Source organism: Cyanistes caeruleus, chromosome 20, assembly GCF_971803275.1.
Source record: "Cyanistes caeruleus chromosome 20, bCyaCae1.hap1.1, whole genome shotgun sequence".
NCBI lineage: Eukaryota > Metazoa > Chordata > Aves > Passeriformes > Paridae > Cyanistes > Cyanistes caeruleus.
In genome coordinates, this window is record NC_141720.1 from 8,775,436 (window position 1) to 8,792,924 (window position 17,489).

At 43.4% G+C, this 17,489-nt stretch overlaps 2 protein-coding genes across 6 annotated transcripts in view; one reads left to right on the plus strand and one right to left on the minus strand.

Annotated features, from left to right (window-relative positions):
• On the plus strand, nt 1-14,502 carry MORN5 (MORN repeat containing 5). 2 transcript variants are annotated; one of them, XM_086858366.1, is made up of 6 exons: nt 1-101; nt 379-526; nt 791-902; nt 1,772-1,903; nt 13,057-13,171; nt 14,399-14,502. In XM_086858366.1, exons 1-5 carry the CDS (start codon nt 55-57, stop codon nt 13,149-13,151), a joined length of 534 nt encoding a protein of 177 aa, XP_086714492.1. In that variant the 5' UTR covers nt 1-54; the 3' UTR covers nt 13,152-13,171; nt 14,399-14,502. The 2 variants fall into 2 exon arrangements, with proteins under 2 accessions (XP_086714492.1, XP_086714494.1); XM_086858368.1 differs by having other exon boundaries at nt 1-74.
• Nucleotides 13,743-17,489, minus strand: part of LHX6 (LIM homeobox 6) — a 17,431-nt gene continuing 13,684 nt past the window's right edge. For 3 of the 4 annotated variants that reach the window (XM_086858362.1, XM_086858363.1, XM_086858364.1), the window contains exon 10: nt 13,743-17,421. In XM_086858362.1, the coding sequence (XP_086714488.1) occupies nt 17,401-17,421 (21 nt within the window). In that variant the 3' untranslated portion in view covers nt 13,743-17,400. The remainder of the gene's footprint in view (nt 17,422-17,489) is intronic. The other variant, XM_086858365.1, reaches the window with a different exon arrangement.

Here is a 17,489-nt window from a genome sequence, read left to right on the forward strand (position 1 = left end):
GGGGCCGGGGCGGGGCCGTTGCCGCGGTGACCGGGACGCGCCGTCGGAGCCGCCATGGAGCTGGCGGGGGACCGGTACCTGGGGGGCGTCATGCGGGGCAGGTGCGGCCGGGGGACAACGGGGACACCGGGAAGGAGCACGGGGGGTGCTGGGGACGGGTGGAAGCGGAGGGTCCGGGAAAGGGCGGAGGAGAGCACGGGGACACGGAGGGCACAGCGGGGTTCGCAGGGGACACGTGGGACCGGGAGGCCCGACGGGGCAGCCAGGGGGGTGCAGGGAGGGCAGGGGAGTCGCGGGCGTTGCGGGTGAACCGTGGGGGCAAGGCGGGCTGGTGGGACTGGGGGCGCTGCCACCATCCACCCCCTCCATCTCTTCCAGGATGGAAGGATTCGGCCGCTACACGCTGCCGTCGGGCGCCGAGTACCGGGGCTCGCTGTGGGACGGGATGTTCCACGGGAAGGGCGAGCTGCAGCGGCCCAGGGGCGGCGGGCAGCGGGCGCTCTGGATCCGCGGGGTGCCCACGCAGGTACGGCCGGCTCTTCACCCCGAGGGGGCTCCGCTGGCAGAGACCCCGCCGCCAGGGAGGTTTGGAGGTGAAATACGTGGATTTCCGAGCCGAGCCGGTGTTTGAGCCCTCGGGGTGGGGGGAGGCTGCTGGCGGCCGGGCACCGCGGGCAGGATTCCCGACAAAAGCCGAGCGGAGCCGCGCTGGCCCTGCCGGTGCAACCTGGCCTTGGCGTTCCGTCCATCCATCATGTTTATTAACTCTGCACTCAAACGTGTTTTGCAGGGGAAATACACTTTTGCAGATGGTCTCGAATATGATGAGGAAAAATGGCGTTACTGCGATGGCTACGACAGAAGATTTTATACAGAAATCTGTTCTGGTTTTAAACCACCAGGTACTAAATTGCGTTTGCGATCCTGAGAGTCTGGAAGGAATTAAACTAACAACTTTGCTTAAGAAAGATTAATTCATCTACATGAGTAACATGGAGCAGAAATGCTCTGGCTAATTTCATACAACCCTACAATGCTGCCAGAAGAATGTGGACACCACCTTCCACCAGCAGAGCTTGGGATGCAGCTCTGCATCCACAGCGGGTCTCTCGGAGCGATGACCTGCAGGACAGGGCTTTATTATCCACAGCTTTTGACATCCTGATTAACCCTTTTGTACCTTTCACTACATCAGCAGGGTGCTTTTGATACAGACAAGTTGAGCAAAAGCAATTAGTTTGCATCCAGGATGCCGAACGAAGTTTCAAACATCTGCCTCACGTAGCTTTTTAGTAGATACCGAAACAGACCTTTGTGTTCAGTCTGTGTTTTTGATAAAGGCTTTTATAACGTTGCTATTTATTGTAGGCAAAAGATGGGTTTATGAGGAAAAAAAGTGAGTAAAGTCTGTAACATAATACACACAATACAGAGAATATTTTAGTGATGACATGGAGTTCTGTGAAAGCCAGCGAATCTCTCCTGGCCCCATTTTGAATTTCAGGGTTGGACCTGTAATGTTAACTTGGTGGGCTGAATCACAGGACTGTGAAAGAGGAAACCAAAGTGATCACATTTTATCACACAGTCTTGTGTGTGCATTTTTCCATTTTCATTTTCCCTATCTGCAAAATTGATGAAATGTTTTACAGAATTTACTGTGAGGTAACTGGGTTGTTTTTATAGCAAAGGTCATGGAGATGTATGTAAGTTATCTTGATCAAAGGCATAAATTAAAAAAAAAAAATCAAACCTTGTTTTTCCCCTTCAGGCATTCCTCAACTTACAAATCTGGATCCTCCCAAAATAATCCCAGAAGGTTGTTATGACTGTGGGGATGGATTCTATAACCCCAAAACCAGAGTAGTTGTTGACTACAAACGCAAGTTTCTGAGGAATTCAGGTATGATTTAACTTCTTCTGCAAGGTAAACTAAGAAGAGTTTATTTCTCATATCTTCTAGGTTGCCTGATTAAAGCCAAAATATAAACTCCATGACTTGGTTCTATTATCACTGAGCTAAAATATCTTTAACTTATTTATTTTATCAGTGATTTATGTATCCCCAGAGCTGTACAAATCATATTTTGCAAAATTACAATGAAGTATTCCCAAGCACATATGGATAAATATATTTTATTACCTTTTGGTATGTTAAGCTCAGAAAAATCTTCAGTCTCTTCTGTCATGATCTCAAGCAAGGGAGTGGTTGTGAGGGGCACATCACTGATCCTGAAAGCTGAAAAGCTCCGTGTTGAGAACCAGCAAAGTGCTTAAGCATGTGCTTATCTCTACATGTTGGAATAGTCCAGTTTCTTATAATGATTCTGGGTCTTACCTTCCTGAACAGGAAATCTTCACCTTGGAGAGCTGTGTTTGGAGTAGAGCCTGGCTCTACATGGCTAAATCCTCAAATTAATAAGCCCTGGGGAAAATTAGTTCTCACCAAGCCAAAAGAGAAACTTTTCAAATTAAAAGGCATAGAAGATTCCCAAACAGTTGACACTGGGGTAACTAAAAAAATGTAATCTGACCTGAAAAAAAAAACCTACTTTGTGTTCTGGCTGCTTAAAGTTGTGTTTATCACCTTTTTAGTGCAGAGGGTTTTAAAATGAAACTGATAATTGAAAGAAACCACCTACCCTGTTTTTTGGGTTTCTTTTTCCCCCTCAAATGTCCAAATTGCAAAACCTCTTTTTTTTTTCTAGAAAACAGAACATTTCATTTTCAGTATGGTACAGTTTAACAATTTTGTTGCTTGGAAACTCCGTTTTTCAGCAAATTTACTATTTGTTGTAAAAAAATTCTGCTCTGCTCTACTTTCAAGAGCTTTTGTGAGTGTGCACTGTGATATTGGAGGAGGGAAGTGGGGGGGGTTAAATGAATTGGAGATACCATCTGCTATAAAATATACCCTGTGATACATGGCCTGTTTTATAAACGTTGAATAAAAACTGATCTAGATTATTACAAGTGGCATTGATCCAAAATACTGGAATGCAGTGGGCCTACTGATGAGGAAGATAAGCAACATGCTTTCCAAAAACACAGGAACCTACACAGATTAGTACAGGAGGGAACGCCTTGGAATTCAATTTATTGTTTTTTAATCTGTTCTTTGAACTCATTGTCCTTTATGACATTTATCTCAAACCCTACAAATTATATCAATCAATATTGGCCCAGCAGCCCAGCACAGCGTGCAGCCTGACAGAGCTGTGGAGATGGGCTTTGTGTGGCCCTTCCAGCCAGGCCTGGACACAAAGTTAAAGTTGTTGATGTGAGTGTGAAGAAGGAATGTGTCATGTAGGCCAGACCCTTCCTCTCAAGAACATGAACACAATTGAAAAACCCGGCACTTGTTCAACATCAGAGGAACTCTTGCCGCCCCAGGAGAGATGATTCAGGGCACAAGGCCACTGAAGTAAAGAGAAAAAAAAAAAAAGTTAAAAAAAAAAACCCCAGCTGTAAGCAGAAGAAACTGAGGAAGAGGCTGAGATGACAGGGAACAGATCCAGAATTACTCCATTATAGGTTGGGCAGGAAAGAGCAGGAAAACCTCCAGGCTTCCAGCCAAGTCTTGAAAGCATCAAAAGCAGATGGTAGGAAGCATTCAGGAAGTTCTTACAACAGCTTGACAGGTTTACCAAAATGACACTATCTTCCTCAGCCCTGGCAGCAGGCTTCAGAATACTCCAGTCCTCACCTTTCACCTCAGCCCTATTATGAAGCAATTCCTAATTGTTTCTCGGCTGTTTGTGGAAGAGAGCGAGGAATCCCTGAGCCGTGGCATGGCCTTGGCTCCAGCCTGGCAGCACCCAGGTACAATTCCAGAGCAGGGGAGAGCAGCTGCCATTTGAAACTCCTGAGTTTGCTTCCAGCACTTCTCTGTGGAGATGAGAGGAGGTCGAGCACCGCAGAGACTGCTGAGGAGTCTGGCAAGCCCTGAGCTTCGCTAGCTCGGAGGTCTGATACTCATTTACTCAGAGAGCTCTCGCTGCTAGAGCAGTGCAAAGGCCCATCGTGCAAACATAATCAGGCCCAGGGAATGAAATGACAGCAACAGCTTTGTTACATGTTTTTATCTAGCAAAGTTTTCCAAATTCTCATTACAGCCTTGCAGTTATTGCTCCGTCCCTAAACCTCTGTTTCCTTGGGGATGCTCAAATTTCTCTTGATTCTCCATGTGTTCTTCAAGCTTTTCTTTTTTTCCAGTGTTGTGAAGTACGCAAAATTGAGCACATAAATAAGAATGGGAAGGCTCATTTGTAAGAAGATATGTTGTTTATTTTTAATAAATACCGGGACGAGGCTCCTGTTTCACCAGGAGTATTCCTCTTTTCTTTTTTTTTCCCAGAAATAGGACTCCTGGCACCTTTGTAACAGAGTTTGGTCAATAGAAAGATCGGAAGATTTCCCAGTTTTTCAGTGAAAAGTAAAAATTACAAGATGTTATTTTTAATGCAAAGCAGGGAGGTACAAGAAGAGCTGTGACAGTCAGGTTTTAGGTCCTGTATCAGAAAAGCCCATAACTTTCAAAGAGAAAGTACCATCAAAACCAGGAAATTTTTATACTGAGATGGAAAAGATGTCAGGAGATTGCCTGGGTCACCTGTCTTGATGAAAAGCAAAGATATTTCTGATGAAAATTGCCTTGTTACTCCTGTGGTTTTCACAAGGATGAGTTAAATAATATAAAAAATGCTTTTCCTTGTTCTGATATGAGAATTCAGGTTTAATTAGTAGGTGCATAGGGGAGCTTCATGTAGTGCAGTCAATATTACCTGAAATATATTTGTACCTCTTCCTATAAATCAAAAGCAGAAAGACACAAAATCTGCCTTTTCACTGAGGGCTCAGTCAGGGAAGTGAATTAAGAGCAGGATTAGGCCCAGAAGACCAGGACAAGCGTATTATTAAGAGGGGGTTTGGTGTTGCTGCAGTCCCAAGCCAGCCTGCAATCAGCATTTCTACAAGCCTGAAAGTCTTGTGAAAAGCAGCAGGAAAAATCCTGCTGCTTCAGGAATCATTATGGGCTGAAAAGGTCAAGATTCAAGAACATTATTTTTGTATAGTTTAGAGAAGTCTGGGGTTAGAACGTCTGAGGTTCCTTGGTCATGAGGCTGGCCCGACTCCCCAGGCGAGGGGGCAAAGCCATTTTAATTCTGAGCTTAATAATCACAAACTTACAGTTTCCTCACGTTGTTACCTTGGCATGGAGTTTCTCGTTCTTGGTCTGAAAGAACTAAGAGGCACAAATATTTTGGACAGTCGGCAATGATGTGTTCAACCATTTCAGGTTTTTCCAAGTACACAAATCCGTGAGAAAAATCTCCTACATTTGGACTTTTTTTTTTTTCCCTCACAACTCAAACCTGACTTGCACCAAGTGCTTTTTGGGAAATGTAGACTTTGACTCGTCTGAAAAATGCAGTTGAGAAACAGCCATAACCACTCAATAATCGCTCAGGGTAATATTTCTATACCTACCCTCATGTACCCCAAATACATGCAGATGTTTGCGTGCTCTTTCTCAGAAACTACTGGAGAACTGGGTGTGGGATGAGGACCTGGCAATTTTTCAGGCCTGGAGTATTTCTGGAAAAAAGACAGCAAATTTAACTTCGAGTTGACTGTGGTGCAGGAAAAAAGATTGACTGCACTGAGGGATCTTGCACAGAGCTTTATTCCCTGTTCTTCTTTGAAATTGCCCGTTCTGATGATGGAGGGAGTGGATGAACAGCCTGATTCCAGGCTAGTCCCCTAGTCATTGCCTAAGAATGTAAGAGTTGTTTTGGCAGATGCCCCAAGCAAGGAGAGGAAAGCCCCAGCAATACACATACAGAGGGAATATAGTATTTTTGTTCAAATGAATTTAGCTTCCCATAGATTTAAATGTCTACTTATAAGGCAGGACCATTTAATCTTTTGTACATTTGTTTCTTTTTTATTTGACTTAAGATACTGAATTTAGATGAGGTTTAGTTCCTACATATTGAAACTCTTAAAAGCTCTTCAAATAATTGTTCTTTGGATACTTGTTAGGCTAAAGAAATCAGTTTTGATCGGCAGTAAAAGTTCATGCTATTTTAAGTGCAATGCTATAGCTATTTTCTGTTGTATATTTAATCATTTTGAATTATATGTCATGTAAAAGATTTTAGCTCTGGGGCATTTGCCAGATGGCTGATTCTGCATTTCACACAACAAAAGAAATAATGTTTGTGTAAAGCTCTTAAAAATAGTTGGTAATCAGTATATTCTACAACGAATAGGATCCAGACCTGTTTGGAAAAAAACCCCAGCTTTTGCAGAAATTAGTTTAGAAGATTTGGTCTCTACCTCTGGGCTCTGAACAAAACAAATTGTGTCTATTGTTTGCTGATTTTGTAACATTTAACAAGTTAACTGGATTGTAAATTTTACTCATTTTTATGTTAAATGCCGTTTATTGCAATCCATTGATCTTTTTCTCTTTACTTTGGCTGACAAACTTATTTCTGAAAGCAGGGTTGTAAAGCAGAGAGCCAATACTGCTCTCCATTTACACAAGTAATGAATGCGAGTAGCCCTTGCTTTTCTTGCAACAGCTGGAGCACTTGTCTTTTTTACTGCTAATTCCTCTTTCTGGCCTCTTTGATTCATAGTCCTCCAAAATACCACTGCAAAAAATATTTTCCTCTCTCTGCCATGGCATTCAGCTTCTTCTCTTTGCCCACAAGGCTCTACAGAGCTACCTACAAATTCTCCTTCTGGTCTTGTCTCCTCCATCTCCCACATACTTTTTTTCCCTTACTTCTAGTTCCAGGACATAGGTTTTTAGCTACATTCATACAATTCCAGTTTCCTGTACTTCCTTTCCAGACTCTGTGGTAGTCAAAAGGTTTGAAAAATATTACATCCAGCAGCAGCTCAGAAATTATAACTCTTTGATCTGGATCTCTAAAGTTTCACTTCTCAACCTCTTCCTATTTTTTAGTTAGATAGCTTTTGTCCCAGTGTCAGAGCACTGGATCTAAATAATCCCCAATGCTTAACAAATAAATTAATTGAGGAGCCAAATCTCAGCAGAAGAGGCAGAACCCTGGCAAGTATCACAGTGGGACTGCTGAGTGGGCAAGGCAAATGGCTGAGCAGTGAAGATGGCAGAGAGAAATTGAGTCCACTTCATTTAAAATTAAGATCCCAGACTCCTACGAGAATTTGGGAAGGTTTTCTTACCCATTTGGTGGGGTTTTTTTCCTTACTGTACCTTAAACACTTTTTAAAATGTTGGACCAATTTTCCTACCCATCATATGCTCTTTTTGTATTTTTTCTATAGAAATGTGTGAAGATCAAGCACATTTTGGATGCGATTGCAAAATTCATACATATGTCTTTCACAGTGTCAAAGTCTGCTCAGGTGACAGACACAGACACTTGGAGACTCCTCATCAGAGCAACCAAGAACATTTTTAGATTAAATTTGGCTTCCATGTTTTAATCTGAATCATCCTCAAAGCAAAATAGATTATGAACCAACATCAATTATATTCCAGACTATAGCCAGCAGTGACAATATTAACATTTGCATCATGATGTAAGTTACTACAGTAATTTCAGTAGCTATAGCTTTTGCAGATATATTGTTCCTTCTGGTTTCCTGGCCTTATCTTTTTGAAAACTGTGGAAGTTTCAGTTCCAAAGAGGGGCATGCCAAGAATAACACCTTTGTTTGGGTGCTAACCATCCCATTGTGAATCCATTAAATAGGTTACACACAAGCCTTATAGGCACTTACATTCAATATACAGCTCATGTGAAAACAGCTTTCACCAGAGATGGAAAGTTCATTTGGGGGCCATTTTGGAATGACAGTAATTAAAAGAGAATGGAAGGGTGAGAATTTGTGGGTGGAAGCAAAGGTTAATTGAAAACATATTTTCCATTTTCTTGCCAGCCTTGATGTTGGTGGGGTCAGGTGCAGTAAGGAAAGGGGTGGTAGGGACCCGGAGGGGGCAGTGGAAGTGGAAGGGGTGTGCCAGGCAGAACCCATGGCTGAGATGCTATCACATGTCATTGTGATTGTGCAGTGGAAGAACATGATAAACGGCGCTGCGGGTGCTGGGAGGAGCCAGGGATGTGAAAGAATTCAGTGATATTGTTGTTTACAATGGGCTGCGTGTGCTTGGCCCTGTGCAAACGGAGAGGAAGCTCAGCTGCTGCTGGAGGATGGTCTGCTGGGAACACACCCTTCCAAACCATGGGCATGGAAAGCTCTGGGCAGGGCTGGGCCTCGGCTGTGCCAGGGCTCCGAGTGCTCCCTGCCCTGGTGGTGCCACATCCCAGGGACACCAGCTCTCCTGGGATCCAACAGAGCACACAAGGGGATGACACCGCTCACATCAGGTCCCGGATTGCCCCTGGGATCTGATTTTTGGGGTGCACAGGGCCTCCAGCACAGCCACAGCCACTGAGACATCAGGAGCACATACAGCTACAGAGACCTAACACAGTCACACAAGCTTTTCAAGGTGAACAATGTCATCTTCACACTTGCTATTCTAATTTCAGCAAACTTCCAGGTGGTTTCCTGGGAAAGCAATAGTTAAGAGAAGCCTCCATGGCAATACTGCCAGTGCTGTCAGTCTCAGCTGTGTGCCATGGCAGGCACCTAAGCATGCAGAGTCCTCAGAAGTCGCTCACAGCTGAGGTTTCCATAAGCAACACAGAAACACGATAGTTAGAAGCAAATAATTCTAAACTTTGCAATATGCATTTAATATAGCAAGATTAAACGCACCTAAATTACAGTGTGTTTTCATGTCATCCCTTGGAAGCACCCTGAAGCAAGGCCACCCTGAATTTTCAGCTGTTTCTAATCCCAGTTGAGAGATAAATCTGGAGTGTGGTATTTGGGGAAATCTCTTCTGCCACTACTTTTAGCCTGAACATTGAGGCAAGTGGTTTCATTTTGCAGAGAGCAGAAATCACTGATTTAAGTGGGCTGCAGTTTGAGCTCACTGTGGAATACACTTAACAGTGGTTGTGACACCTGCTTGGACTTTGCTGACATTTGGGACTTCCCCTAAAACCCCCCAAAACAAAGGCAGAAACTTGCCGGGCAATATTTAGCAAAAAGAACCAATTTTGGGCTACATATAGGAACACATTAGAGCCACCAGCTTCAGCTGGGTCTAATTTACCTAAAGAGACTCTGCAGACTGACCTGGCTGTGTGGACATGTCCAACAGGAGGTCAGGAGGATTTGTACCCCTGCTTAATCTCCTATTGTGGGCAATGCTGCTTCTGGGGACCAGTCCTGCAGGTGGCTGCCAGGGTTGGCTCCGTGTGCCTCTGCCTGCTTAATGAAAACAGCCTGAATTAATCCCAAAAATAACAGAGAGCTGTCCCAGTGTGGGCTGGCTGAGGATCTCACCCACACTACTCAAGATATATTTAGTGGGTGCTAGAAACTGATCTCATTTTTGATTGAGACACAAGGAAATAATTCAAGAGCTCATCTATTATGATCTTTTGCTGTTTCAGTTTCAAGGTTCCAATAATATGTCACGATAATAATGATAATATTTCACTGACTTTGGAAGAAATAACTGGGTAACATTTTACTAACTGCACAGGGATACACCAGATTGCAGTGAAATGCTCAGACAAAGCTTTTTTTCCTTTACCTTCAAACACCAGCATGGTTAGTCCTCTTTCAGCAAAGTCTGTTCTGTAACTGTTTATTCTACTGAGGAAAATTTTTAAAAATGGATAAACTTTTAAAGATAAATATGCTGACACAAAATTCAGCACACCACACGAAGAACCACATTCTACCTAATTGTGCACAGGGTGATAATTTAGCACTGATTAAAGAGTTTGTATTTTTTTCAAATCTTTTTTAAAAGGAAAATTACTTCTGAAGGTGAAGATGTGCTTAGACAATCATATTAACATATTCAAACAATTGCAATTTGCAAAATAGTAATTACAACTCACTATCTGGTAGCATTAATCAAACCTCAAGGTTTAATTCCATTTTAAATATTGATGAAATGTGATTCTCCAATCTAACCCTGGTGTTGCAGGGTTATGGAGGCAGCCAGTGGCAGAAAAAGAGGAACGTGTAGTTAACAAGCAGCTGCCACAAAGAAGGATCGGCATCTGTGATTTAAATTGTTAGCTGCACAGTCAGGTAGAGTGTAAAAAGGGTAGTCAAGAGGCTGTTAAGTCCATTGCTGCCAATTACTAACAATCAGGGAGGAGCTTTAAGACTTGTTCAGTACAATAAACCCAGTTTGTCTTGTTTCAGGGGTTACTACTGAAGAGGTTGCAGCTGCACTGATTCAAATAGCCCTAAAACTACAGTAATTATCAACCAGTCTTCTTTAGTGTAGCAAAAGTATGTTTTACCATAGCTTAACTCTTTACATTCTAATATTTCCCTGCCTCTTCTCCCATAGCCAGTCCTGGAAGCCATTCTCATCCCTGGGCTGTGGTTCTTCTTCCTATCCTGGATCAATTCTTTCATTTCCCCTTACCTAGGCAAGGACCAGCTGTACATCACTCTGGGCTGGATGGCAGTCCTAGGGATTTACTTCATGTTGAGTCATTACATTATTTTTCCTTTTCATACACAAAGTTGAAATTTGCATTTCTTGTTCAGTTTTTACATCTGGTTAAACTACTTGCAGGTTAAGCAGGGCTTATGAACACGTATTTAATTTGCAAGGGCTCAGATCTCTGCACAAACCAAGACATTTTGGAATCAATCTGGCAGGGCTAAGATCCTTGGAGTGATTTCTCCTGGGTGCTTTCCTAAGAGACCAGGAAATCCCAGAGAGCAGAAGGAGACAATCTGACAAACCAAGGGTATGTTGGAAACCTGTGAAGCCAAGTTAACATCTGCCTTTCTTTGTGCTTCTACCCTTGATGCTCAGCTGAGTGAGCGCTGCCAAAGGCTCAGACAGACTCAGGCTGGTTATTTCTAGCACTCAGGTGAGCCAGGAGGACCCAGCTACCAGCCAGACACGATGATGCACAGCATCTCTAAGTTTTCTTATACCTTCACCATGACAGAAACAGACAAAAGTTTCCTTTTCATGCAATTATTACAAGCTCAGATAAACTATTTTTTTTTTTTTTAGTTAAGGCAATTCCAGCTAAAACCACAGAGCCACACAGACTGGGCAGTATCTGTCACAGGCGAGGCTGGGTGATCACATCTGCAACACCTAGTGCCTAGAACAAAAGCCAGCACATTGATTATGGTTTGGATGTTGTTTTTAAGAAAGCTTAAGGACCACATTTGCATTCCTGTTACAGCCCTCGGTGGAATCTGCCTGTGAGGATTGCATGGTCTTTAAGCAAGATTCTGTGCTCATGTTTTTAATTTCCCTTTTAGCATATTTTTTTCAGCATCTATTTTCTCCTACTTTACACCCGAATTAGAAATGTGCCATTAACAGGGTATTTTGTTATGGATCTGTGGATCTCTAAGGAATAAAAAGGAGATCAGCAAAACACAGAAAGAGCTGAACTTAGCTATTTTATCCAAATTATGACTATTTTACAGTGATTAAAACAAGCACCTTGGCACCTTTCCTCCCTCCACCAGGATGGAGCAGGGTGTGAGCAGCAGGACTCCCTTGGCCAGCAATGACAGAAAGGGAGGGCAGCATGAAAAACAAAAAAAGGGTAGAAAAAAGAAAAGGCAAAGCTTGATTCACAAGGGACCACAATCAGTAGGATTAATCCCCAAGCTTGACGACTTGTGCATCAGAATTTGTCACACACCCCTCTGGGAACTTCTCAGCTTAACACTTCACTCCCAGGACTTTCCTATCTTTTGCATTTCAAATGCTCCTCTGTCACTTTAACATAAAGGTACAACTCCATAATCAAAAGATCTCCATGAAAATTTGACTCCTAAAGAAGCAACATTCTTCTTTCTCCATTTTTTTCGACCTGCCTAAGCAGGGTGCTCAGCAGGGTGAATAAATGATGGTCACAGCACTGGGGTTACACCCCCTCGGCTCCATCCTCCTCCCAGTCATCTGGATTTGTACCTCACAAGGGCTGCCACAAACCCTCAAAATTTAGTTTTTTACACATATCACAAGGAGCTAATATGAATTTGTTAAGACAGTGGTAAACACAAGAAGCAGCTCGAATATATTTCATTTATATAAAAATAAATACAGGTACTGTTGAAGTAATATTTTGATTTTTTTTTTTCCCCAAGGCTTTTTGAAGTTTGTTTTTCCTGGTTTACTACACAGATCTCTTTTTTCCTACACAAACACAAAGGAAAAGGCTGCAGAACAGTTCCTGGAGACAAGACAATTTAAATCCCTGAAATTAAGAAGCCACAACTTAACATTCACCAAGCTATTTTTTTGTAAATCATGCAGAAAATTACTATTCAAACTTTGCTGGTCAGTTGTTTTTTTCCTACATTGTCTTTGCTTTTATTTTCTTTCCACACTGTCATTATGCTCTCAGAATAAATACGACAGACATGAATACTAACAAGGGACACAGGAGTTGGTCTAAAATATCTCTCAGCCACTGCATCAGCTTATCAATACCTGCCACAACATACATCTCAAAAACAGCATGGAAAGAAAAGCTGCAAGACAAGAACCTGGGATTTTACTGTAAATTTTTCTTTACCTTCACTTTTTATAAATCGACAAGCAACCCAGCCAGAGTGTTCAAAAAAATGCCTATCTTAATTTCTGATAGTTTCAACATTTCTCCTGCACATTTTTCCCAAAAAAGGCAAAATTTCAAATCTCTACATGTAAATCTCGTGGTTCAGCCAAGCTAAGCTTATCAAACAGATGAACAATCATTCCTTGCTACAGACCCAGTTCCTCCTGCCTTGACAAATTCCCACACAACAGCACAAAAACAAACAAACAAACAAACAAAGTGTTCTAAGAGATGCAAATAGCTAAAAAATGGATTTATTTTTCAAAGGAGAAATGACTTGTTTTGGACCCCAGGGATGCAAAGAGCAGATCTGGCACGGGGATATTTAATGTTCTCTTTCTCTCCCTTTCAGACAATGATGAGCATGAATGGATCCTTCGGACCTGCCGGAAAGCCTGGGATATAACAACTGAGGATGAACCCAAACCATCAAACAGTTTTTCCTAGACAATATTCCAGCAAAGCAGGTAATCTGATTCACAATAAATGCAATTTGTCCTCATGGATTTGTCTCACCCATTCCCTCGACAGGAATATAATCTTTCTGTCATCTTTGTCAGCTCAAAGAAAAATGGAAATAATCATTTAATCAGTCATGCTGAGCAAAAGCCACGGCAAAAAAGCCGACTGTACTCACAATAATATTCCTGAGAGGTGTGCAGTGTAGTATGTATAAACATTATTAAGCCTGAAAACAATTTGTTAAAAAGAGTGCCTCAGATTTGGTGTTGAAGTCATTCAAATCCATCTTAATCAACATTATTTTCCCAGATTTTAGTTAGCTGTCCTGGTGAATTCCTTTCCTCTCTTTTTGCTCAGTACTTTGATATTGATTGATCATTGTAATAATGTACACCAGAGGTATTCTTTAATGACTGGTTTGCTAACTAGGAAATTATATCCATTTACTACGAACGTTTGTTGAACTCTCCTGAAGCCAGAGTTTAACAAAATAATAAAAGAGGAAAACTGGGTGGGTTGCTGCTTGATTAGTAAGCCAGAAAGTATTTAAAAATAAAATAAAATGGAATTACATCATTTTCTGGATGTAAGTGCCAGCACTTCTACTTGCATTAACTTTATTTATTACACAAATAAGACATTTACAAAGCACAACATTAAAAGTATGTAACAAAACAGACATTGGTTTTACAAAAAGTGCTTACAATTTTGTTTTACTTTTTTAAAATAAATATTAGTCTTGACTGTCCAGTCATTCAGAGAAAAAATTTTTTAACCATTGTAGCCAAGACATGCAGAATTGCAACATGCTACAACAAAATGATTGGCAGATGAAATAAAACTGGTGTTTAGTTGGCATCCTGCAGATAAATCACTGATAGTAGTGCAGGATTGGTTCCCACTCCCTGTCCCAACGAGTGAGTTCTGTAAGCACCTTTAGCTCGGGCATTGGGTTAACCAGCATGAGCCAGAAAAAAATCACTGGTGATAAAACCTGAAACCATCCCACTTCCAGAGCAGAGCTCTGTTAATCACCTTATTAAACTGGAGTGAAGAGCCTTTCACTGGCTGTCTTCAGTGGATTCTGTCTGCAAAAGGGTTTGTAAATAGCAACTGGAAAAGTTTAGTGCGTGGAGTCTGCATTGCTGCACCAGAACCCATCTGGCAATTACTGAATAAACTAAGAAAATGAGAATGACTTTAATTTTATTTTTTTTTTAATCCACATACAGGAGATGAATGCAAATGACCTGAGATAAGGTTTGGTTCAGTGGCAACAGTCAGTGTGAAATATGTTGTGAAACAATGTATTGAATAAATTAGAAGATTTCTTACATTCTTGGTACAGTTGAGTATTTTCCATACACATAATTAGCTCTAAAACTGCACAAGCTGAATTGCTTCCAGTTTTTGCAAACAATTTGGGCTTAATATAAACAGAGCCTGATTTCTGAATTAGCAAAGCTGCTCCTGGCTACTTATGGGGGGAAGTGCCCCGAGCACAGTCTGTGGTGAGCCCAGGTCCCTGGAGAGAAACACCTACACTCCCTCGGCCCTGCCTCGCGCTCCGGCCCTGCCATGTATCGCTTACAAACCCTTGGATATCCAGGACATTTCACAAGTGGGGTTTTTCTGATCAAGTTGGTATTTAGCAGAGAACATACTTCATGGTTTCCCTTTCATTGCATTGCCAAGACAGAAGGGAGAAGACATCAAACCCTTTTCTCCCTCAACAGAGGAGTTGTGGCAATCTCAGAGACTGTGGGATGTCAGGGCAAGTTACAGCCTGAAGTCTCTCCTTCAGTGTCAAATGGAGTAACTACCCATTCCTTTATGGCACTAATTCCACAACTAAATGGTCATTAGGATGTGCAAGCACAAATGGAGAACAAAGTCAGGCCCTGGTGACCCCCCAGCCCCTACGAGCATCTCAAGGCTGGCACAAGGACACAACAGCCGCCTCAACCTGTGATGACAAACACTCACCAGCAGCCAGCCAAGGGAACACTCATCCTTCCCTCATTGCTGCCAACAAGGACAAAAAGGACGGCACTGGTGGAGCTGGTGACTGTCCCCTCGCCCAGGGGACGCCTCTGCAGTGGTGGCTCCGGTCGGGTCAGGCGTGCGGGAGCGCCTTGTCACTGGTCACACTCTGGAAACGGTCACACATCAGGAGGTGACAATAATATTTTGTGGACTTAATTCCCCTCTCTCCTTTCAAATGTTATTTTGAATTGGGAATGGAGCTGCTGGCTGCACTCTGACAGATACTGGCCCAGCTGTCCGAGGTAGTACCATCACTCTGATAATGCAAATCAGCGTGCGTGGATTTGTTCCAACCAATATCAACATGTGCTTGTGCTCAGTTACTCCTCAAACCAAGAGATCTCGGTGGCCACCTCAGCAGACATCCCCATCTCCCATCTCCCATCTCCCCACGCCACTCCCGGAGCGTTCCTCGCCGTTTAGCTGGAGCCACGTGGCTGGCTGCTGGTGTCACGGAGTTCAGGGACACGGGCAGGAGGAGCTCCCCACGTGTGCAGTGTGGGCTGGCCAGAGCAGTGGGATGGTTGCCCACCCGGCCCATGCCATGGATTGATCCAGGATCTCCCAGAGAGGAAAACACACGTATCTACAGTTCCAGTTCAAAACAAGTTATGTAACGGATGGATTCCCATCTCCTCTCCTCGGGCACGGTTCAGTCATATCCCTCACTAGCTGTGGCTCAGGGTAGGCTTTCACATTCTTGGAAGAGCAGCCTCACAGACACTTCACAGCAGGACAGACCCATGTGCTTGCATGGAGAGAGGTTTTGTTACAGACCTGCTCTTGGCTCGGTGCAAACTGAGAAGGGCTGGCAGAGGTCACTTGTTTACTTTTCGTTATTACCATCAATGAAGGATCATTTTGGAGTCCTTTTCCTGACTTGGGGCCAGACTGCTGAGCACTTCCTTTGTCGTTGCCATAAGCCCAGCACCCTCATCCCAGGTCCTGGCAGGACCGACAGCCGTACCCAGCAAGGGAGAACAGGAGGGCAGAGGGGATCAGAGCGATGCTGCCAGACAAAGGAAGACATCATCCCCTTGCTGTCTGCTCGGCTAGCCACGGTTCCTGCTGGCCTTACCGTGGCCTTCACCTCTTTAACTGGTCTCCAGTTTCTACCCAACTCTTTCCACTGACTGAGCTTGAGTCCACAGCAGGGCAGAGCATTTCTACACCTTTATGGCCACCTTCCATTGAGTGTTTCCCAGTCCCAGAGCATGGATTGTCTGAGAGTTTTCTGTAGGTACATTCTGAAATCACCCATTTGTGATCCAATATGACTCCAAGGAAATAATGTAGCTTGTTAATAAAGAATGAGAGTAAGAAAACTTTAAAAAAAAAAAAAAAGAAGATTTGAAGATTTGGCAGATGGCTGTGAGAGGAGAGAGATATTCAGTGTTCTAAGAACAAGTCAGCAATCAAAAACTTCAGGGTGCTAAACCTGGCTCTGCCACCAACCCTCATGGTTCCTCTCAGTTTAGGACATCTCTGCTTCCCCTCCTATAAAACGGGGGGAAAAAACACTAAGATTTACTTACCTTTGAATGATCAAAGGACATGTGATTCTAAAGCACTTTGAGGAGGAAGAAAAACTGCCTATTTCCAGCTGGCATCATGTTTTCCACTCAGTGGAGTCTCAGCTACCTGCGAGTTTGGCTCGGGAAGGTCTGTCTATATATCGAGTTGCTGAGCCAAAAAGCCAATTTCAGATTTCGAGTGGAAAGAAGGAGGGATGTCCAGGAACTGCTTCACTGGTGCAAAAAGAGAATCAGGCCAAACCACGTAAATTCCTCCTTCCTTTGTGTTCAGAGGTGACCACCGACCCCCCTGAGACTCAGCGTGTTCTGGGTTGTTCATATTCCCATGGGTTGGGAGCAAGACTTGCAAGCACAGTAGAGTCACCAGTTTTGACTGTGGCTGGCACTGCCTTGGAGAGACTCACGGTCATTCTACAAAGTCCACAAGAAACAAGTGTAAAATGTAACTCTGCACTCAACACACACATACACAGAGTGTCGCTGGAGAAATCAGAGCGGACGTGAGGTGCTGGTCAATGGAAAGAACTGAGAGTGCTGGGTCTGAGCTTCTCCCGCGGGACTGGTGGCAGCTGCCGAGGGCTGGGCGCCGTGTCAGCGGCTGAGGGGCAGCGCTGCTGGTAGGGCCACGGGCAGGTGAGGAAGAGTCCGCGCAGTCAGTACTGAAAGAGGATGACCTGGGGGAAAAACGGGAGCGTCAGCGCCTTCCAGAGACAGAGGCCTGTGTGCCACGGCGATGTGCTTG